General features: G+C 48.8%; 1 protein-coding gene across 1 annotated transcript; it reads right to left on the reverse strand.

Moving 5' to 3' along the window:
* Positions 1–16,212: 16,212 nt before the first annotated feature.
* On the reverse strand, positions 16,213–23,784 carry LOC101752535 (probable sucrose-phosphate synthase 5). Its single transcript, XM_012848569.3, has 10 exons — positions 23,758–23,784; positions 21,386–21,820; positions 21,199–21,288; positions 19,977–20,242; positions 19,814–19,877; positions 18,540–19,379; positions 18,148–18,456; positions 18,009–18,062; positions 16,838–17,895; positions 16,213–16,765 (listed from the first exon to the last, which is right to left on the reverse strand). Exons 1-10 carry the CDS (start codon positions 23,782–23,784, stop codon positions 16,504–16,506), a joined length of 3,405 nt encoding a protein of 1,134 aa, XP_012704023.2. The 3' UTR covers positions 16,213–16,503.
* Between the last annotated feature and the right edge of the window lie 433 nt (positions 23,785–24,217).

Below are 24,217 nucleotides of genomic sequence, written 5' to 3' on the forward strand. Positions count from 1 at the left end.
GGTACAACACCACATTGCCCCTAGGTTATAGCGGTGCACCACCTTCTCAATCGCAAGCACCATTTCACCCTGCACCTGTCCCTCCCGTGCAACCGCCGTTGATGACATCGGCACAGTGGGTAATGGTGGGAATACCTGCCGATCTGGATCCATCCACTAATTATGGAAAATCTCCGGTGCAGACGTCATTTCCATCGGCTTCCCAGCCGATAGTCCCGCAATATCAACAGATTGCTCCGGAAATCGACAGGGGGTAGGCGTTCCAGATCCCCTTAGAACCGCAATGCCAATGGTATTGTACGACGAGGCACCAGATGCGTTACGACACGTTGATCCTACTCGTCAGCAGCCGTCGGCCCCTCAGCCGACAGTCCAGCCGCAAGATCTACAGTACGCTCCAATCTTCCACCCAATCATGGTACCGCAAGCTCAACAGCATATGCCGATGGCTCAGTCGATTGCACATCAGCAGCAGCAGTAGCAGGTGGGTTGGACTGCAAGAATAGCTGATATAATACAAGACCAGTTCCGATTGAAGCCAAAAGTGCAAACCTACACATACAGGATGTCGTACCCACCCGCCTACGACCTACTGTTGTTCCCTCATCAGTACAAAGTGCCTGACTTCACTAAATTCTCGGGCCAAGATGACACGTCTATGGTGGAGCATGTCAACAGATTCATCATCCAGTGTGGGGAAGCTGCTGCACAAGACGCTCTAAGGGTGCGGTTGTTCTCATCATCCCTATCCGGGTTAGCCTTTCAATGGTTTACGACGCTACCGCCTAACTCCATCATCACTTGGGCTAATTTGGAGAAACAATTCCATAAGTACTTCTTTGCGGGGGTCCACGAGATGAAGCTGTCAGAGCTAACCAGCCTCAAGTAAAGAAGCGATGAGTCGGTGGCTAGCTATATTCAGAGGTTCAGAGAGGTCAGGAACAAGTGCTATAGTTTGGTTTTGACTATGTCCAGCTGGCCGATACCGCTTTCCAAGGGCTCCTGCCGCACATCAAAGAAAAATATGCTTCCCAAGAGTTCAAGAGTCTGAGCTAGATAGTACACCAACTGTCCGGTCAGGAGGTGCGCCCCTTTGACCAACAAAGAAACTTCCAGAAAAAGGTGGCGTACGTGGGAGGATCTGACTCAGAAGAAGAGGCAAAAATCGGCCTGGCAGAATGGGTCAAAGGCAAAAAGCCAATCTCGTGCCCGTTTGCAAAAAAGGAACCGGAGACGTTCGGCTTCGATACATCTAAGGCCGATAAGATCTTTGACTTGCTGCTACAGGAAGGACAGATCAAACTCTTACCCTACCACACAATCCCGTTGCCGAACAGCTTAAGAAGATGAAATACTGCAAGTGGCACAATGCCACATCTCTTGACACCAATGAGTGCAAAGTCTTCTGTCAACAGATACAGTCGGCCTTTGAGCAAGAGAGACTTAAATTCGAGGTCCCTACAAAACTGGCAAAACTAATGAAAATCGACCAGCATCCCTTCCCAGCCAACATGGTCGATGTCGGCACAAAGAACGCACTCCAGACCAAGGTGCTGACATCAGAATCGGCCAAAAGGTGCGGGGCTGTGGACCCCAGAAATCAGGTCTCAGCTGGTGATGTTAAAGGAAAAGGTCGAGCAGAACCAGAGGATGAGAACTTGGAGAGGCCCTGTCGGCCTATCATGTCTCGGGATCTGCTCAACAAGTACCAAAGGCAACAGGAAGACACGAGACGACGGGAAGAGATGATGCACCGGCACGAGGACCACTGGAGGTGTCCGTTCTTCATTCACTATTGGGAAAAAACAATCTCAGATTGCCGTCAGCCGACAACTACCCTGAGTGCAACGGCCAGTACTGCGGCAGCCGTCCGTTCAAGAGGTCAGACTCCGGAGATCGAGGACAGGAGCCGATCAGCAGAAACAGGCTCGAATAAGAAGATAGGCACATTTCAGTGCGTGATCGGCCGGGGGGCAGAGTAAATGAGTATAATCGGCTGGGGGCAGAGTTAGCGCAGATAATCGACTGGGAGAGATGGCCGACGCAAGAGTCTCTGACAAAAATCCATTGGGTCGAGAACCGGATTGGGAATGTACGAAGTCGCTGGGTAAATCAGTGAACCCTAGATGGTTTGACCAAATCCCAGAAGAGAAGGGTCCAGCGCTTACACCAATGGGAACAACAAAAGGAAGAACAGAGGCAAGCGCTGGACAAAAAAGGAGTCAAGTCTCAAGTTTGGTGCCCCAGAAGAAAAGCCGATGAAGGAGATGACAAACAGGGTTCGGCCGCCGATGTTAACATGCTGTTCATCTTACCAATAGAGTTCATGGCTCCTGCTAACCACAATAATGCAATAGAGGTAGAAGAGCGGATGGTACAATTGGCTTTGGAGGCAATGACCGCCGCTTTTGAAAAACCCGAAGATGAAAAACGCCAACATCTCAAGGCTCTGTTCCTCAAGGCATAGGTCAACAGAAAACCAGTCACCAAGCTATTGGTAGATGGAGGCGCAGCCGTGAACATCATGTTGTATGCCATGTTCCGAAAACTTGGCAAAGGGGAAGCAGACTTGATCAAGACGGACATGATGCTCAAGGACTTCGAAGGCAACATATCTCCAGCCCAGGGGGCACTCTGCGTCGACCTCACCATCGGCAATAAGACCCTACCCACCCTTTTCTTTGTCATTAATGGTAAAGGGTCCTATAATATGCTGCTTGGACGAGACTGGATCCACGCGAATTACTACATCCCGTCTACAATGCACCAGTGCCTCGTTCAGTGGATTGGCGACACGATTGAAGTGGTCACCGCTGACTCCTCTTACAGCGTTGTTGCAGCTAACGCGCAACAATGGAGCTACGAACATGTCAGATGCATATCTGGCAGGACCTGGGACACTGACTTCTTGAAGGTGTCATATTTCGGTCTACAGCCGATCCAAGCAGTTGGCTCAGAAGAATCATCTTGATGGATGAGTTAGTCTGAGAAGATGGGAAGCTTGGGCACGGGTTTACGTCAACCGATTCATTAAAGATGGAAGACCTTGGAGATGGTAGCAAGCTAAGGCTGACGTATATTAGTGCTAAATTAGATCCTGAGTATAAGCGTGAGTTAGTAGATTTATTAAGGGAGTTTAAAGATTGCTTTGCTTGGGAGTATCATAAAATGCCTGGTCTAGACCGGTCGATTGTCGAACATCGGTTGCCCATAAAACTAGGGTATCAGCCATATCAGCAACCTAGGCGATGTTGTAATCCTAAAATTCTACCTGATACAAAGGCTGAAATCACAAGATTGATTGAAGCAGGGTTCATTCGACAATGTCAATACGCCGATTGGATTTCTAATATTGTTCCTGTGTACAAGAAAAATGGAAAACTACGTGTTTGCATTGATTTCAGGAATCTTAACCAAGCCACACCGATGGATGGATACCCGATGCCGATGGTCGATGTATTGATAGATGCTGCTACGGGACACAAGGTTATCAGCTTCATGGATGGTAACGCCGGATACAATCAAGTATTGATGGCCGAAGAAGATATCTCCAAAATGACCTTCAGGTGTCCCGGTCATCTTGGTTTGTTCGAATGGGTAGTCATGACTTTCAGTTTGAAAAATGCTGGAGCTACATATCAAAGGGCCATGAATTATATATTCCACAAGCTTATCGGTGTTCTGGTAGAAATTTACATCGATGATGTCGTTGTCAAGTCAAAGGGATATCGACAGCATTTGGCCGATTTGCGCAAGGTGATGGAGTGCACAAGGAAGCATGGGTTGAAAATGAATCCGAACAAGTGCGCTTTTGGCGTTTCGGCTGGTCAATTTCTGGGTTTCATGGTCCACGAGCACGGCATCGAGATCAACCAGAAGATTATAACTGCCATCAACAAAGTTGTAGCCCCACAAGACAAGACTGAGTTGCAATCCTTGATCAGCAAGATCAAGTTCATCCAGAGATTCATATCAAACCTGTCTGGACGAATTTAAGCTTTCAGCCCATTGTTGAAGTTGAAGCACGACCAAGAATTTATTTGGGGAGAGGAGCAACAGAAAGCATTAGATGACATCAAACAATATCTGGTGTCCCTTCCCATGTTGGTTCCTTCTCAGGCTGATAAACCTTTCAGATTGTATCTATCGGCTAATGAACGAGCTATCGGTTCGGCACTGGTCCAGGAGTTTGAAGGAAAAGAAAGGGTAATTTACTATGTCAGTAGAAGACTCTTGGACACTGAAACCAGGTATTCTCTGGTGGAGAGGTTGTGCCTTTGCCTATATTTTCTCTTGCACTAAACTCAGGCACTACCTATTGTTGGCGGAATGTGTAGTCGTGTGTAAGGATGATGTCATCAAGTACATGTTATCACTACCGATTTTGAAGGGTAGGATTGGAAAATGGATTATGGCCCTCTCGGAATTCGATTTGAGGTACGAATCGACCAAGGCCGTCAAAGGTCAAGTGATGGCTGACTTCGTAGCACAGCACTGTGGACCAGAGATTACTGTCGTTGAGCCGGCTCCGTGGACTTTGTACTTTGATGGATCTTCGTGTGGGGTTGGATCAGGAATCGGCATAATTCTCATATCGCCTCGGGGGGCAAGTTATGATTTCTCTCTACCAATTGAAGCTTCTGCCACTAATAATCAAGTAGAGTATCAGGCCGTCTTAAAAGGTATCCAACTGTTGAGGGAGGTCAAGGTTGACGCGGTGGAAATATTTGGGGATTCCATACTTATCGTAGATCAGTTGACTGGAAAATGTGAGTGCAAGGATGATATTCTGAGAATTTATTATGAGGTATGCCTCCAGTTACTTAAAGAATTCAAGACTGTAGTTATTGAACATATCCCAAGAGACTACAACGAAGAAGCCAATAGACTTGCCCAGCACGCTTCTGGTTACCGGCCGATTCATGGCACTTTGGCTCTAGAGTTGGCAGTCGATGACTGGAGGAAAGAGATCGCCGACTATCTAAAAGATCTATCCAAGAAAGTTGATCAACGGATACGTTTCCAAGCCACAAAGTACGTATTACTTGAGGATGATCTATTTTATCAGACGAATGATGGAGTGTTACTTAAATGCCTTGGCATGGAAGAAGAAAAAACTTTGATGGGTGAGATTCATGAAGGTGCATGTGGAGCCCATCAATCGGCCTTCAAGATGAAATGGATGATTAGAAACAATGGGTATTACTGGCCGACAATACTTGAAGATTGTTTTAAATATTATAAAGGCTGTCAAGATTGTCAAAAATTCGGCAACGTGCAATGAGCTTTGGCCTCGGCTATGAACCCGATAATAAAGACGTGGCTATTTAGGGGCTAGGAATTTTGACCTCATTGGCCAAATCTATCTGCCATCAATCAAGAGGCATAAATTCATATTGGTGGTGACTGACTACTTCACAAAGTGGGTTGAGGCGATTCCTTTAAAAATTGTGACGTCGGCCAATATGATTGAGTTTGTGATAAAGCATATTATTTATCGGTTTGGTATTCCTCAAACCATCACGACTGATAAGGGGTCAATGTCTACCTCAGGGGAGTTCGAAGAGTTCGCTACCAGTATGGGGATTAAGCTGTTGAATTCTTCTCCATATTACGCTCAGGCTAATGGTCAGGTCGAGTCGTCCAACAAGGGGGTTATTAAGCTGATTAAAAGGAAGATCGAAGAACAGCCAAGACGGTGGCATACGACGCTGAATGAGTCCTTGTGGGCTTATTGGATGGCTTGCCACAGCGCCACCAAGGTGTCCCCTTATCAATTAGTATACGGGCATGAGGCAGTATTACCTTGGGAGCTGAAGACTGGGTCTAGACGTGTGTCACTTCAGGATCAGCTATTGGCTGATGACTATTCGGCCCTCATGAGGGGAGAGTTGGAAGACTTGGCAAATCAGCGGCTAAGAGCTTTGATCAGCATTGAAGAAAATAAGAAAAGAGTCACCAGATGGTATGAGAAGAAGGTCAAGGTTAAAGAGTTTTCCCAAGGAGATTTAGTCTGGAAGTTGGTCTTGCCGATAGGATCTAAAGACCCTAAGTATGGAAAATGGTCGCCCACTTGGGAAGGCCCATATCGGATTAGCCAATGTGCTCCAGGCAATGCATACATACTGGAGGCTCTTGAGAGAGAAGAATTTACAAGGGCGCTGAATGGAAGATATTTGAAAAGATACTACCCCAGTATATGGGTGGACGCTTAGCCGATAATATGGCATAACAGGCTTTCACAGCCGACGCGTACTGAGTCGTGTTCATATAGCCGATGCGAGGGGCATCGCCTTAAGGGTGAAGGAGGTGAGTAAGGATTCATACGAATAAACCGACCATTATTCGGTACATCAACTGGATACATGGCCAACATGGTACAAGTCGCCCTTAGAACAAAAAGTACCAACACACTCGTAAGTTACAATGATTCAAAAGCATTTCAATCGAGCTTTATTCATGTCAATCTCTTTCTGAAGTCGATCTAATTCGATCTGAAGATGGACATTCTTCTCCTCCACTTCCGCCATGTCATCTTCGAGGGCAACTTGATGAGGCAGTTGGTAACTCCTTTCGACTGGTTACTGAGTTGGCCTTCTAGAAGCTTTGGGCTCGATGTCGTCTACAATGCTCTTGATGTGCATAGGAAGGTGATCCCTGAGTTCCTCGCTATGAGTTTGGATCAAATGTTTGTCAGCCTGGGTTAGCGGTTCATCGGAGTGCATGATTTCAATGGCTCTTTCAAGACTGCGCTGAGCCGATTTGGCTGTGAGGAGTACTAGCTGATCAATTGACAGAAAAATCAATCGAAAAGGGAGAGAGTTAACCTCGTACTTGATTGGCAGAAGAGGAGGAAGCCATCTTGGTTGCCTGTTCGAAGACTTGGAAGTGTCTACACGGAGCGAGATTAATGGGTGGTGTGCGAGTGCCTTTGGAGGGGATGCGAAGGACTCATATTTATAAAACAAGATGGTGACGGGCAATGGTTGGTAAACGGAGGGCATTTAAAGCAGGTGACCGTTGAGTCAAAAGGCTGTAGGAAAAGTTGTTCAGATTCGCATTCAAGATAGAAACATCAAAAGTATCAATGTTATACAAAATATTCAAAGGCTGTTTAAGTTCATTACAACTATCCGAGGAGATTGTTTATGGCCTCGATTGCTCGCAGGCGAACCTGGTCGGCCGCATCCAATACTCGCCAATCGTCATCGGTCGATCCTAGGATTTCTGGCGCGTTACGATGGAGACGGATGGCCTCATGAGCGAGGGTCTACCTTTCTAATTTCAGATCGGCGATGACAGTCAGAAGATCTTCAAGCTTCTTTTCTTTGACGGTGATAGCTTTCACGACCTATTCCATCTCTTTGGCAAGTTCTGCTCTGCGCTGTTTGAGCCAGTCTATTGCATTGATGATGCTCGGACGGGAGGTCTCGAGGACGTCGATCCACCGGTGTACTTCTTGTGCACGGTGCTTGTAAGATTCTTCTTCTTGATGCACCTTCTCCAGTTTAGTATGATTGGTCATGTGTCACAAGGCTCTAAACACTGCAACCCGCATGGTTTCGATGTATGCTGCGGGTGTGCGAGCCTCTTTTGCGTCTTCTGGGACTTGGCCTTTGATCTCGTTGAATATTCGCCGTATCAGCTCAGCATCCTCCACAAATTGGCTGACATTTTCCTGGAGAAGGGCTCACATGTTTTGGAGCTTGGCGTGGATGTCTTCTGGTATTGAGCTCAAGGTTATCTGGCGTGATGCGACTTCCTCATCATCAGAGACCGTGATTGCAAAAGAGAAGAGGTTGTTGTTTGGTGTATCCTATTCCTGCAAAGATGGAGGAAAAACATTTTAGCTGACAGAAATGAAAAATTGGCCGGTAAAAACAGAAGGTTCTTACTTCCTTAAAATGGATCTCTTCTGCCTGGGTTGGCAAAACTGTTACTCTCGTCTCAGGAATCGGCGGAGGTAGTTCATCAGAGGGAGAAGAATTGACAATAATCGGCTCTCTGGTAATAGCCGGTATGTGCTTGGACCAGCCTCCTGGAGAAGGGAAAGGTAAGCATTTGTGAGTATAAAAAGAATACTAGATCTAAATGTGGGTCTTGGTTTTCTTACCTCTGGGAGTCGCGCAGCCGATAGTTGCTCAAGGGGAACGAGCGATGTGTCTGGAGCATCCTGTGTCAAGAATTAGCCGATTTTAGTTGAAAGAGTTATGGAGATTACGTGAAGAGCGTGTTCTGTACCTCAATCTAAAGATTTGCTAGTGGCACAGTTTCGGCTCGGGGATCGGCTGATTGAGGAATAGTTTGCTCCGGAATGAGTTGTGCGGCTTGTTAAGAAGGAACGGATTTAGTATTGGTGATACAAATGAAGAAGTTAGAGCATTAAGATTACTTGTATGACCTCCACCAGGAGAGATGCAACCGCCAACCCAGCTTCCGATGCCGCCAGAGGATCAATGTCCTGAATTGTCGGCAGGACATCTACTTGGATTTGTGCGGCTGAGGGCTCGGCCGGTGTTGCTGCCGATTGGTCAGCTATCCGAGTTGTCGCCGATTCAGTACGAGCTCGTACCCTACGGCTCATTTTCTTTGTGGTAGACATTTTGAGCTTGTGCTTTAATCGGCCGGTGGCTATGTCTTCCATTGATGGGGCGTGATAGCCTATAAGAGAGTACGACGTGTACGGATGATGGGTCTCTATCAGCTTGCCGCTCCGATTGTGCGTTGGAGGCACTTGGCTATCAACCTGCACGGAGAAGAAAGGACAGTGATGAAAAAGTTCTGTGGCATAAAAGAATGAAAGCAAGGAATCGACAGGAAAAGTATTGTTACCTCTGCGTTCGGATCGGCGTGAGCAGGGTCCAGTTGATTGCAATACACCGCCGGGCCACACAGAAAAGGTGTTGTTTCCACTCAGCCCAGCATAATTTGAATTGCTGAGTAGAGAAGGGTACCACCAGCCAAGTGCTCAGATCAATGGTGTTGGAGTCCGGTGTCAGATTGCATAATATGTTGTATTCAAATCCTCTCGAAACCGGTTCTCGAAATTTTACTCGGGCGACGAAGTGGACTCCGATTGGCATTTGTCCCAAGCCAAATTGTCTGGCTGCCACCGATGGGTTGTAGAACTCGTATGTTGGGGAGTTCTTCCTAGAAAAGAAGTTCAGCGGCAGAATACCAGGTTTAATCAAGATGTCCATGATTCCCTCATCAAAAGTATTGGTACCTGAGTCAAAGCAGTCAGAATTCTCAAAAGTTGGATCTTCTTTTTGATACGGATATGTTATGATCTTCTATCCCAACCATGAACGGTTGCAACATATGCTAAATCTCATGCAAGAAATTATTATACGACACTTGAAAAACCAGTACGATCATAACATATATCGACTATGGAATGCATTTAGGTTCAAATATCGACCAATTAAATTTTTATTAATTTCATGATTTATTTAATATATTGCGCAATGGTATTTTTAACATGGTAAGCATAGCACGTTCTTTTTCGTTGATGTTTCAGGTAAAATTTATTTGATAGAGGCGCGCATAGCGCGCCATTCGGACTAGTTGTTATTTTAACGGAGCACGGACTGCATGCGAATGATGACGTACTGCATCAAGCTCGCCACGGGCTGCGGCTCGCGGGAGACTCGCTCCCCACAGCTCGCTCGCCAGCACGCATGCGCTCGCGCTAGAATAGGATAGCACGTACTCCAAACTCTTGTACATGTATAAATACGTCTTAAATAAGATCAGTATAAGCATTTCGTGGGCTCTCAATAATCTATATATTCCAAGAATAGCAAACCCGATCCGGTGCGGAATCGGATAGATAAAAATAGAGAAAATATGGATATGGGACTGAATCGAGAAAAATACTTAACTTGTGGATATATTAAAAGTGAATATGAATGCTGATATTTTTTAATGTTTTAGCGAATACAAATACGGATAGTTTTGGTAGGGGCATGTGCTAAATCCAAAATCTAGAACGATGATTGGATGGTTCAGAAATTGATCCAACAATAGCATAAAAGCAGTATCCTTCAGAATTGTTAACGGAACATGGACTGCAACTACTTCTCCGGTTCTCCAGGTGAATGACGACTGTGTCAAGCTCGCCACGGCCTGCGGCAGACTCGCTCGCCAGCACGCATGCTCACGCTAGAATATATAGGATCACAGTTGGATCTCAATCTATTCCTAGCCCTAGCCGCCGCCGCCTCTCAACCCTCGTGCCGGTGCCGAGCCATCCATCCTTTTGCCGCATCTTGCGTCGGCGACGAAGGCTGCTGATCCACGGCAATCCATCATCTGGCCTACTGCGTCCTTGCTCCAGCGGCTATGGCGTCGCAACGTGTACAAACCAGCAGGCAAGGCGATGGGGAGAGCAGCGGCGCCTCCAACGACGGCGGCGGCGTCCTGCCCCGGGACGTGCTTTACGAGATCCTACTGCGCGTCCCCGCCTGGGTGCTCTGCCGCTTCCGCACCGTCTGCGAGTCGTGGTGCTCCCTCCTCTCCGGCCGTCCCTTCATCGCCGCCCACGAGGCGCACCACCGCCACCGGGACCCACTGTTCGCCGTGTGCGTGTTACAGCACGTGCGTGTTCGGGAAGGCCGTATCCTCCACGGGAGGCGATGGCGAATACAAAGTGCTCAGCCTCAGCCGCGCCAGCGATCCGCCATATGACACGCAGTTCTGCGAGGTGCTGACCGTCGACAGCCATGGCACGTGGAGAGTCGCGCCGGGGCCTCCTGTCGCCATCAAGACACTCCACCGTGAAACCCTAGTTGCCAGTGGCGTAGTGTACCGTCTTGTGGACAGGACCATCGGGTGGACAATCGCGGCGTTCGACCTCGAGGCCGAGCAATGGCGGCCAGATCTCCTCCAGGGCCCGGCATCCCGCAACTGGGTAGTACGTAGAAGTTTGGCCGAGGTGAACAGCCGCCTTGCTGCAGTGTCCTCCACCGACTCAGCCTTTGACATGTGGCTGCTGATGGGCTCCGGAGCAGGCCCTGTGGTGCAAGCGACACAGAGTTCTCACATAGTCCATCGAGCAGAGGTATTGGTTCCTGGCGGGCACGACGGGAGGGTCGCCTTCTGCCTGCGCAGCCCTTATTGCAGGGATGGAACGCTGTGGATGTATGATCCGAGGACCAAAATGTGCACACATTTGGCTGACTGCCTGACAATTGGAGTAGGTGTGTACAGTGGGAATCTACTGCGGCAGGTTTGACGTGCTAATGGGATGGAGAGTTGTAGTCCTTCTTTTAGGTGATGGATGTTCTTGGTCATATGATTAGCCTTTTTTAAGAATAAATACGCAAGATTTATTTTAGCTATCGCATTGGCCATCCTTTGATTCGATCCACATAATTGTCGTGAAGAAGAAGATGATTGCGCATAAGGTATGCCTGCATACGGTTGGAGAGTACTGCTTGCATCCTAGGTCACATGGTTTGTGTACTTCTATTTTGGCTTGAAAGTTTCTTCATTCAGAGCTCACAATTGTAGCGTCCTAATTTTAATTTATTTTTAGGATTTCAAAGTTTTAGGAAGTGTGTGGAATTATTTGTAAATAATATTACTTTCTGAACACAAATGAGATAATCACAGATCAATGTTGTAATTTTTTTCTGTTGGAAAGATGCTGAATTGCATTGTGTATTGGTTGAAAAGTAAGTTAGAAATGTTTCCAAGTTCAAATAGGATTTGAATAGATCAAAAGTCCAAATCATAAAATTCTAAAATACCAGAAATCTTGTTGCACTCAATCTATTCTTTCTCATGGTCCAGCCCATTTCTCTCCCAACATTCTCTCTCCCTTTTCTTTTCAGCCCGACACCCAACTCAGTTGGGGCCCGGCGCAGCCCGGCCATTCCTTCCCCGCCTCATTTACTTGGGCTGAGCCCAACTTGTACAACACAACTTTTGCCAAACCATAATGCCTCCGTTGTCCTAAGATGGTTCAAACGGTAAATGGCATCTACATGAGTCTCTCTTATATGGTGCATCCGTTTCTTCTCTTATGAGAAGATGCAAATTAGGGAACAATGGATCGAGGTGATGATTTTGAAGATCAACACATGCACATGGATACGCAGTTTGGACCTGCTTGGATGCTGCCACCGGCTTGCCCTGCCAACACGTTGGCCAGTCAAATGTTTGGAGGTGCGTTTGGATACTGGCCCTACATACCTTCCAAAGTAAAATAATGATCGCTGACTAACATCAGGCGTCTCGTCCAGCGCCCAATTTTGACTTGCCATGGCGTCACAGTTGCCGCAAGGGTCAAAATGCACGCCAACGCGCCAATATTTGGCCAGCCAACGTGTTGGCAGGACAAGCTGGTGGCAGCACTCAAGCAGGCCCTGGCCGTCCAGATTCAGCAGCACGTGAGCATGCGTTTTGAGCCTTGCGGCAACTGTGCCACCATGGCAAGCCAAAATTTGGTGTTGGACCAAACATCTGAGTGAGCCAACGGCCAATATTTAACTTGGCAAGCTAGGACCAGCATCCAAATGCACTCTTTGTTAGAATACACTTCAATAATTAGCTAAAGTGTAATAAGCTATGTTTTAGCATTGCATGCAAAGTAATAAATAGCAGTGGTAGCGGCTGCAATAACGGTAGCAACCTATTGCCGCTATCGCTATAAGGTAGCGGTCGGCCTGTTGCGGTTTGGAACTTTGTAGCCGCAATTGCGCTATTGCGGGCCGCAATAGCGATGGTAGCAGGGCGCAACAGCGGTGGAAGAAAAAACCCTAACTAGCCGGCCCAGCCCACTCACAAACACACGGTCACACTCACACCCCTAGGCCCCAACACACTCCACACCTCCATCCGGCACCGACGCGCCGCCACCCTTCGCCTCCCTCCAGATTCGGCGGCGCCGTTGCCCACCGGTGTGCTGGCCGGCCGCCGCCGAGTTGCCGTTGCCGACCTACAGGTGCACCACCGACCCACCGCCGCCACGCCGTCGGCCCGTCGCGAAGGTCACCACTGCGCCACCCACATTGCCGTGCCGCCACCGGCCCGCTGCCGCCACGCCGTCACGACTCGCGAAGCCATCATTCCGCGAAGGCCACCGCCGCCACATCGCCGTGCCCCGTGCGCCACCAGCCCACCGCCGCGACGCCGCCACTCATGAAGGTCAGGTCACCGCTGCCACATCGCCGTGCAAGATTTCTTACTTTCTGCTGCCACATCGCCGCCACATCGCCATTACTTTCTTACTGACCTTTGCAAGATTTTTTGATTTACAAACATTGATACAAAATTTGCAAAATGTCATCTGCTGCGTCAACTGCACATACAAGCCAGTCAACATCAAAGAAGGATCCAGCTTGGGAGCATGCCTTACCTCTAACTAGAAAGGAACCAAAAATCAAGTTGGATGCAAATACTGCAAAAATTACTTCAATGGTGGAATAACAAGGTTTAAGAAGCACTTGGCTGGAGTTAAAGGACAGAGTATTTCCTGTAAATAGGTTCCTTAAGATGTTAAGGAGAAAATCAAAGCAATGTTGGATGCACATGATGAAAAGAAGAGCGCAAAATTGGATTGCCAGTTGCGTATAAGGCAACAAGTTAATATCAATGAAAATGACGAGGAGGATTGTGTTGTAATGGAGGAGGAGGAGAAGTTGAAGATCAAGCAGGTGCATCAAGTGCTCTAGTCCCTAAGCAGCCCAAAACTAAGGGACCAATGGACAGCTATTGTATGCGGCCAGAGCAAGCTCGGGCAAAAGGAAAGCATCTGCAGACAACGATGAGCCAACATTATAAGGTTAAAGAAAGGGAAAAGGCTCATGATTATATTGCAGATTGGTTTTACCAAGCAGCAATTTCGCACAATACAGTTCTTCTTGATTCTTTTGATCTAATGCTAGAGGCGATTGGTCAATTTGGCCTAGGATTGAAGAAACCTTCTCCTTACCAACTTGGAACCCCTTTACTGAACAAACATGTCAATCTGGTCCATGAATTTTTGCAAGTGCGAAAAGAGCAATGGTCTTTAACTCGATGTTCCATTATGACAGATGCTTGGACAGATCGGCGTGGAAGAAGCCTAATGAACTTGGTTGCTCACTGTTCTAGAGGTGTGTGTTTTCTTGAAGCCATCGATGCTTCCATGGAGGTTCATGATGGGAAGTATATCTACAGCTTGGTAAGATCTTGTATTGATGACATTGGTCCTAAAAAAATTGTGCAAGTGGTTACTGATAATGCTTCAAACAATATTTCTGCATCAAAGTTGCTTAAACTGAAATATCCTCACATATTTTGGACTGCATGTGCTGCACATTGTATTGATCTAATGCTAGAGGATATTAGTAAGATATCTATGGTTCATAATATTTTTCGAGATGCCAAGGCTATCACAAATTTACTTATGCACATACTAGATTGCTAGCCATTATGCGTCAATATACCAAAGGTGACTTAGTTAGAGCTGGTACTACTCAATTTGCCACTAGTTACTTGAACTTGAGAAGTCTCTATGATAAACGAAATGATTGAAGCAACTATTTGCATCACAAGAGTGGGATAAAAGTTCTTGGTCCAAAAAGATTACAGGACAGAATGCACATGACTTGGTCCTGAACAACAAGTTCTAGTCACAAATGCTAGAAGTTATAAATTATTTTGAGCCACTTGCATATGTACTTCGAAGAGTAGATGGTGATGTTGCAGCAATGGGATACATTTATGGTGATCTTCTCAAAGCAAAGCAAGATATTGCAGTACGTCTAAATGGAAATGACAAAAAATATGGTCCTATTTGGGGAATCATAGATGCAAGGTGGGACAGCAAGCTTAAGACTGCATTGCACAAAGCTGGGTCTATGACAATAAGAAAGAAATGGAGGATGAGGTCTTGATGGAAGCTGATTTACAATGTGCAGCTCAAATGTACCGTGATGATATAACAATGCAAGATAATATTGTTTCTCAGCTTACTATGTACACTGAAGCCACAGGTTCTTTTGGAACACCAATGGCTATAAGACAAAGAAATATTCCAACAATTGCCCCAGGTTAGTATGTACAGTTGTATAATTCATTCTTAATTTTTTCTCATGAAATGAAAATATGTTCAAGTTTGTTAATCTGCTGTACATGGAGGTAGTGCAAAGGATCCGAGGAAGATGGCTATCAGAATTTTAAGTCTGACTTGTAGCTCTTCTGCATGTGAAAGAACCTGGAGCGCATTTGAGAGAGTATGTTCTCCAACTTTGGACTATAAACATTCATTCTGTTATGCACTGTTAATATCATCAATAATATGAAATGCTTGGACATTATATTCTTGTAGGTGCATTCTAAGAAAAGAACTAGATTGGGTCAGTGTAAATTGAATGCTCTTGTCTTCGTCATGTTCAACAAGAGGCTGCAATGAAAGTATTCTCAAAAGGATAGGGACCCATTGGTTGCGAAATTCATTGATGATGAGTCAACAAACGAATGGATTGTAGATCCTGATGCACCAGCACCACAATTAGAAGATGATGCTCAGAGTGGTAGTGTGAGAGGTAAGCCAAGATTAATCCATAAAAGTTCATCAAGAAAAGCAAAGAAAGCACGAGTTGCTGCAGAAGATGAGCAGGAAGAATTTGATTCTTTTGAAAGTGAAGAGGAAGAGGAAGGGAACATCCCTTATGCAGATGGAGATGGTTCAAATGACCATGAGGCCGATGATGTTGCTTCTGACAATGAATGATAGTCTTGTGAAATATTTTATGGCTCATAATATGTTTCTTTGCAAACTATATGTGAATATGTGATGATTTAATGTGTGGAACATTAGAATGCCATATTTATTTTTCTTAATTTAAGCATGTGAGACATCAATTGTTTGTGTGCAATTAAATATCTATTTATACTTATTATTCATGAGATATATAATTAAAATTATGTGAGATTATTAGGTGTCACTATTGGAACTTATCGTCCACAATATCGTCCGCTATCCGCAATCCGCTACCTCGACGTCAATCCGCTACCAACCCGCTATTCGCTATTTATTACTTTGATTGCATGAGTAGCGGAAAAACTATGGTAAGTCAGGAACATCAGTGCACTGGCATTCTTTGTTTCTTTCAGCGATAACCCCACTACGATACGGATACGGGATATCCCAGTGACATCCCACATAAATCATGGTAGTGACCATGTAATCTATAACATCAATCCACCAACTTCCAAATATTGTGTAAACCAAGGACCGATTCTCATTTGGCAATCTTCCCTGTATTTCTTTGTAATATTTACACAAGCGAAAACCTTATTGCCGTAGACATAAGGCATTCAATGAGAATATCATTTGACATGGTTTTCTGGTGCACATCAACACCAAGCAGCTTATGCTTACCCCAGATGAAATATGACCAAAACTAGAAGAAAAAACGAACTCGTACGCAATTTTACAGACACTCTGTCAAATTTCAACTGACAAAAATAACCCCGGCAGAGTGTAGCTGGAGCAAAGCAGAGGTCGTCTCAGATGGCCTTGAGGATGTCGGCGGCGGTCGCCTGGTCCCCGGCGAGGATGACGATGTTCGGGGAGTCCATGGCGACGACGTCCTCCGTCAAGAATCCGTCCTCGTCGCGGAGCAGCTCCTCGCTGCCGTGGGTGACTAGACCCGGCAGGACCAGCGTCTTGTGCAGGCCGGGGAGCAGCCGCTCCCGGTCGGTGTCGCCCTTGTCGCCGACGAGCACCGCCACCTTGGACAGGTCGATGCCCCATTGAATCGACAGGTACCTGCAGGTCACCGCAGCCGATGCTCAGAATTCAGAAATGGCCATGGCCACGTTGACGCCGAGCATTTCTCACCTGAGCGCACGCGGGCGCGAGGCCGAGAGCGGGATGACGTTGAGGCGCGTGCACGCGCGCGTGTACACGAGGTTGCACCGGAACCCGCGCATCCGCAGCGACTGCCGGAGCGAGTCCACCTTCTTCACCTTGGACGCGCCGGCGGCGGCGTAGGCGTGGCAGTGCACGGAGCAGGCGGTGTCGTCGACGGCGAGGCCGGCCTCCTGCGCGCCGTCGGCCTTCCCGAGCCTGGGCACGGCGGCCCTCACGTGGCCCCCGGGCCACCGGAACGACACGTGCCCGGCGTACTCCTCGTCTGCCGCGAGCTCCTCCTTCCACGGGTAGCAGAGCTCCGCGCCGCTGCTGCAGACCAGCGCGTCGAAGGCGGCCGGGTCGGCGCCGCAGGCCCTCAGCGCGGCCGCGGCCTCGGCGACGGTCATGCCCGTCGCCAGCACGCACCCGAGCCGCCCGCCGGCGGCGGCGCACGCCGACAGCGCCATGTCGACGGCTTTCTCGAGCTTCTCGGCGTCCGGCGCGCCGTCATCGCCGTAGCAGTCGGCGGCGAGGACGAGGAGGCTCTTCCGCCGGCCCGGCGCGAACCCGGCCGCCGCCCTGGGGGATCCGGCCGGGCGGTCCACGTTGGAGCGGCGGCGCCGGCGGAGCGCGTCCATGATGGCCGCGGCGGAGTCCCCGGAGGCCTTGAGGTCGTGCGAGGCGTCGATGGAGATGGACAGGCCGCGGAGCGAGTCCGAGAGCGAGTCACCTGAGGCGGCGCGCGGGCTTGCGCCGGCGGCGGCGGGGACGCGGAGCAGCTGGTGCGGCGCCGGGTGGTCGCAGCTGGCGGCGACGTGGGAGAGGTAGAGGCGGCAGTGGTGCGGCCAGGAGAAGCGGTGGATGTTGCGGAGGCCGGCGCGCCGGCACTCGAGCCACCGCGCCTTGTCGGCCAGCAGGCTCAGCAAGGCGTCGGTGATCGCCGCCGCGTCGTGCGGGTCCACCAGCAGCCCGTTGTGCAGCGCCTCGATGATGTCCACCGGCCCGCCGTTCTTGGTCGCCACCACGGGCAGACCATACGCAGCAGCCTACACATATTCACCACGTTTTGTGACAGTGGCACAACACAACCAAATTTCATCTAAAAATAGTCAAATCAAATATCTGATTATGCAATTTGAACATGTCACCGGATTCTTACCTCTATCAGGGTGAGCCCGAATGGCTCTACAAGGGCTGGATTTATGAACACTCCCTGCAAAATGCTCAAGAAAATTAATCTCCATAATCTTCTCAAAATGGTAGTGAATCTTCTCACTTTATGAAAAAAAACGGCGTACCTTTGTTTTGGCAGCCAGTCGGTATATGTGCGGCACGTCGGTCTGGTTGTGGTGCTTGGGATATGCCACCTGGCCGTAGAGGTCATATCGGTCGATGAGCTTGAGCACGGCGGTGAGCACGGTGGCGGCGCCGCCGGACATCTCCTCGATGTCGTCCCTGTTCCCCAGTATCAGCGTTAGGTTTGCGAGCTCCCTGAGGTGGCGGCTCTCCCCGTAGGCCTTGAGCAGCGTGGTCACGTTCTTCTTCGGGTCCGGCCGCGACAGCGCCAGGATCATCGGCTTGTGCGGGTTCGTGAAGAACCTCAGCACCTGCCCAGAAAAGCAGAGGACCTCTGTTCCTAGCTGAATCTCACAACAATGGCGCCTTTGAATCAGCAGAGCAACAGCGTTACCTCAGACCAGATGGGGGGCAGCGGATTCTTGGCCTTGCCGGGGCTGATGAGCGCCTGCAGGTCGCCGTCGCCGTCGCCGGCGGCGAGGTCCCCCGTGTCGACGTAGCTGAAGTCCATGCCGGGCGGGATGACGACCATGCGCGGCATGTAGCGGCCGAGGCAGCTGACGCCCCGGCGGCGGCGCACCCGGAGCTTGCGCTCCACCATGACGTCGAAGCCGTCGTAGAGGCCCCACTGCTCCTCGACCTCCTGCTTGGTGCTGGTGACCACTACCTCGGCGGCGTCGAGCCCGGTCTCCTCCGCCTCCACCCGCCGCGCGATCCGGTAGGTGCCCTGGATCTCGGCCGGCGTCATGCGCCCCAGCTTGAGCAGCTGCTCCAGCTTGTTCCGCCCCAGCGAGTGGCCCGTCATCACCATCGGCACGTTCAGCGCGCTCGCCAGGTGCGCCGCCGCCTCCGCCGCGTCCGCGTAGTGCCCGTGGATCACGTACGGCCACACCGGCGCCGGAGTGCCGTCGATGCCGGCGAGGTGCTCGCCGAGGGCGCGCGCGACGTTGGTGACGTGCGCCAGCGCGCGGTCCACGAACTCGGGGATGTGCGGCCACAGGGACTCCTTGGGGAGGTACTTGTCGCGGGGCCCGCACGGCAGCCGCACGATGTAGGCCCCGCCGTCGCCGCTGCCGTCGTCAGCGTCGGCGTCGGAGTGGCGGGTGATCATCTCGACGGGCTCGCCGTAGGTCCAGTCGACGTCCGGGCAGGAGATCTGGCGCGTGAGGAGGTCGACGCGGTGCACGCCGGCGGTGGCCGCCAGCGCCCGGGCCAGCTCCACCACGTACTTCACCTGGGCGTGAAAAAAAGGTAAAAAAGAATTGCAAAAGGTAAAAGTGTAATCTTTTTTAGAGGAACTAATTCTTTTTAGCTTAAACAAAAGGAACTAATTAAAGGATAATCCGGTAAAAATCAGCTCATCTAATGTCCACCGTCTACCAGACGTGTCAAAGTCTGGACCGGACTAGCTTGACCATCACGGGATAAGACAGCGCAGTGTCATGTGGTCTGTACAAATCTTGACCATTACGGCTCCAGAGGTAAATCCATGAACAGAATGGTTTTGCAGTGATCTGTACGTAAGTTTTCTGTTCGCCACAGTGTTTTAGCAAATTCGTACTAAATTTCAATCGCCTCAAATTCGAGGAAATCTCAAGGCAGATTTTGAACACAAAATCCAGTGGAACTGCTGGAACTGTTGTTGCCTGTATGTGAGTGGAGACTGACCTGGCCCCCGGTGTCAGAGTCACGGCCGAGCTCCATGTTCTCCCCACGGACGAGCCCATGTATGCTGCAACGGGACGCAACCCAATTATTAAAAGCGAATCACCAAAAGCGTGACGTGTCAACCAGTGATCTGTTAGATAGCAACTAATCACTTGATTAGTACCTGATGAGGACGATGTAGAGGTTCCGTTCATCCTTGGCCGCCTCGTCCTCGTCGTCGGAGACGATCCGAGCCTCGGAGCTGATCCTCGCGAACCGGCTCGGCTGCTGCTGGTCTCCGTCAGCCGCCGCCCCTGCTGATGAAGGGGGCTGGGTGCTGTCGGGCCGCTGGTCCTTCTCGCCTTCGGAGAGCTCCTCGGCGGCCTCCCGGCGGCCAAGCTCCTGCTCTAGCCGCCGCCGTGCCAGCTGCCGCGAGTACTCCCATTCTACCTGTCGGTTTCAGCAGCATTTTCCATCAGTGAGTATCCAGAAAATAAAAATGGATTATAACCGCCTTTATCAAGAGGTGAGACATCGTGCCTTAAAACCCGACACTACTATAGCCTGGTTTGGTTACTCTTGTTTATTTTTAGCACCCGTCACATCGAATGTTTAGATACTAATTAGGAGTATTAAGCGTAGACTATTTACAAAATCCATTACATAAGTGGAGGCTAAACGGCGAGATGAATCTATTAAGCCTAATTAGTCCATGATTTGACAATGTGTTGCTACATTAAATATTTGCTAATGGTGGATTAATTAGACTTAATAGATTCGTCTTGCCGTTTAGCCTTTACTTATGTAATGAATTTTGTAAATAATCTACGTTTAATACTCCTAATTAGTATCTAAACACTTGATGTGACACGTGTTAAAAATAAGATGACCACTGCATAGAAGGCATCTTTAAATCCATGTTATAAAAAATCCTACGTTCCAAATGGGGCTTTGTCGGAGCATTTATTTATCACACATGGCGGTCATAATCCCAAGTCGATGGTATACAGGTCTCCCTATTAATTTGGTATACAGGTGTCAAATTGCACAAACCACAATTTCCCATGACCCTGTTACTCGTAATATAACTAATTTAGATATGAAAATGAGGGAAAGGTACAGGTGCTGGAAACCGGTCAAGAAAACCAGGTGTGACGTGCAGTGCAGGGGAGGGACATCAACAGCCATGGCATAGACGCAACCGACCACGCACGAGAGAGTCAGCAGCCCAAGTGCCATGTCATACGGGCCAGGCTAACAAGGGAGCCGCCCGATGGCGGCGATGATCGTTCATCTTTTTTTGTTTGTAATAACAAACGGGAACAAACAATAATTCGGATTGGAATTCAATGATCTTGCCGAAAGCAGAGCAAGGGCGAGCGGATGGATGAGCAGAGCAAGCGCACCTGCTTCTTCTTCCTGGCGACGTTCCAGATCCTCCAGCACAGGTTCTCCAGCCGGTTGTTCCGCTCCTGGCTGTTGCGCATCGCCACCACCTGCACGTCGTTCAGCTCCGTGAGCACGAGCACAGCTAACACTATTACACTAACAGCCGTCGGAGCTCCGGCGATCGATCAGCTGAGTGCTCGTTACCTTGGTCCACGTCTTGTGGAGGTCCCGGTCGTCGAAGCGGCTGACGACCTCCTCCACGAAGTAGCGCGTGGGGCTGTACGCCGCTGCCTCCGCCAGCGCCGGCGCCTGCAGCAGCCTAGGCGTCAGTGCCAGCGCCTGATGCGGCCCCGCGCCGCCGCCCTGCTCGCCGCGCAGCCTCAGCCCGCGTCCAGGATCGCCTCCAGTACCCGTTGATCCACTCGTTCCCCGCCGCCATCTCCTCCTCTGCTCCTCCGCGGCGCCGCCAGAGAGGATGAAAAAAAAGGAGCTGCCGCCGCCACGTACCAAAAGGCAATCCTCAACTTGACGCTCTCTCTGTGTATATATACTGCTGTTCTTTAGGTTCAGTGCAGGGCAAAGGAAGGAAGGCAGACCTGTTATATCGTCGAGCAGAGGATATGATGGTGATTTTACTCTCTTTTTTTTCCAAAAAAAAAGAAAATTGTTAGTGAGATGGAGTATCTTTTTTCACTCTCTTTTCCTCCTTTTTATTCTGGAGGAATAATAATATTAGTGGCTATGGGATTCTTGGGCTCTTTTATCTGGCTGGCTATAGAATATATATATTTATATATATATATTTTATCCCCTTATCGTTGGCGCCGTCGATGGGAGGAGAGGAATAAAGCGAAAAGGATTTCTGGAAGGAGAGAAGAGGAGCAGCGATATGGGTGTGGGCGTGTGGCAACTAGTGGCGTGGGGGCGGCGGCGAAGCGAGGGCAAGCTGCGTGCATGGCATTGGCACACGTTTCCACGGCACATCAGTATGTCTCAGCATATGCCCTCTCGCCCTGCTCATATGCTCTCTCTCACACACTCTCTTTCTATCTCACTCAGGCAGTCAGGCACACATAATTTTTTTAAGCTCCCTCCGATTTTTTTAAGCTCACTCCGCTCCAAATTATAGATAGATAGGTTATTTTAACTTTTTTATTTAGAAATATTATTATATATCTAGATATAGTATCAATGAACAGACCCAGTCCTGGGAGAGCATAGGGGTGGTGGCCTGGGACCCCAGATCCTAGGGGTGCCACCCCAGGTGTCAAGTGGCAGGATGTCAGGTGTCCGGGAGGAATCGGTGGCTCTAGGGAGGAACCAGAGTTCCACATGTTTGCGGGGCCGCACGCTGCCGTACAGGCGCAATCGGTACCCTTGGGCCGGCCTAAAGTCCAACGCGTCGCCAGACTAAAACTGTAAAGTGCACGCGATTAGATCCGATCGTCAGAAAACGTAGCGCATTTGAGTACGGAGTACCGCTACCGCCTACCGCAGCGCCGTCGCCGCACGTGCGCTGTGCGCACTCGAGTACCGCACGCCGCCTAGGGCCACCGCACGCATGCGGCACATGCTGCGCCTTCACTCCTGCCGCATGCGTGCACGATCCCCGTCGTGACTCGTGCCGTCGTGCGCGTCCTGCCGCATGCGTGCATGATCCCCGTCGTGACTCGTGCCGTCGTGCGCGTGTTGTTCCTGTTCCTGTTCGATTGCGCCGGACAAGATCAGGCTGTTTCTATTCGACTGCGCTGGCACCGAGGTACACAACTCGATTGCCAATTTCCCAATTCTCCATACCATTAATTATTAATTCATTATCACAAGTTATTTAATCTCAACTGATTTATAACTATTGCGTATTTATAATAATTTTAGCATTGTGGGATATCATGTCGTCTGGAAAATATGAATCAGGCTGCGAGAAAAGGAAGAGGAAAAGATGTGTGGTTGAGTCGATAGAATCACAAAGATGAGCTATGGATAAATTTTGCAAGAGCTATCAGGATCCTGAGAGTAATACGGGCACTTCGACAAACCCAGATGAGTTGGTGATAGTTGAAGTTATTGAGGACTATTTGAGGTCAACAATGACTTAGGAGAGGTTAAATGGTTTGGCAACATTATGCATCGAGAAGAAATTGTTGGATGAGATTGACATCAATCCTATCATAAGTGACTTTGCATTGAGGAATATTAGAATAAACTTTTAAGGTAATATGTATAAATAATTTGATATGAATATTGCTTTTAGATACATTTAAGTATTTATTGGTAACATTTCATATATATTTGTTATAATGTTTATATTAAAGGGTCTCGAGTTTTACTTTCATCATCCCAAGCCTCCCAAATCTCAAGACCGACCCTGTCTATGAATCTAGAAAGGCCAAAACAACCTTACAATTTGGAACGAAGGGAGTATATAAGCCTAATTTTGTTCTCGTTAGTTTGACATCATCGTCTCCTCGTACTCAGACTATCAAAGCATCCCCAACCACCGGGGTTCAAAGTAATGGAGTTCTCCATCTGATCAATTTTTCGTCTCTTTAAGTGACGGGACAAGGCATGGTCGTTACCGTGCCATCATCCTGAAGCCGAGCCATGCGCCCAGCATATTATGTTGTTGTCAATGACCTTATTAGAACATTTTGTTAAAAAAACAGAGTACACACGACCTAGAAAAAAATAGGCACGAGACTCGAGTTGGAGAAGACGCAAACCTATGTGGTTAGCTACACAACTACACCTCTCACTCCAAACTTCTTAACATTTGACACCACGGAATAAAAGAGCCCAAAATTATGGGTGTAATTATTCTATTTCGCCAAATTCTGTACGAGTTGTTGACCTTGTGCCAGAGTCTGCCAACTTCATTCCTATTCCAAATTTCACCTGAATTATGAGAACATAGTGGAGTACATTCCTTAAGAACCTAGCAAGTAACTCCTAGTTTCAAGCAATCTTTATCAATAAAATTCTGAAAGATTAAGATCCCAACTTTCTCGTAAAAATCCTATTCACAAGAGGGAGGGGATT

Source organism: Setaria italica, chromosome VIII (assembly GCF_000263155.2).
Source record: "Setaria italica strain Yugu1 chromosome VIII, Setaria_italica_v2.0, whole genome shotgun sequence".
In the NCBI taxonomy this organism is placed as follows: Eukaryota; Viridiplantae; Streptophyta; class Magnoliopsida; order Poales; family Poaceae; genus Setaria; species Setaria italica.

Coding starts and splice junctions, on each gene's coding strand:
- LOC101752535 (XM_012848569.3), bottom strand. CDS start 23,784: ATGGCTCGGCTTCAGGATGATGGCACG. Junction 20,243..21,198: donor TCGCCAGGAAGAAGAAGCAG/GTGCGCTTGCTC, acceptor TGAAACCGACAG/GTAGAATGGGAGTACTCGCG. Junction 18,457..18,539: donor TGCCCCCCATCTGGTCTGAG/GTAACGCTGTTG, acceptor TTTTCTGGGCAG/GTGCTGAGGTTCTTCACGAA.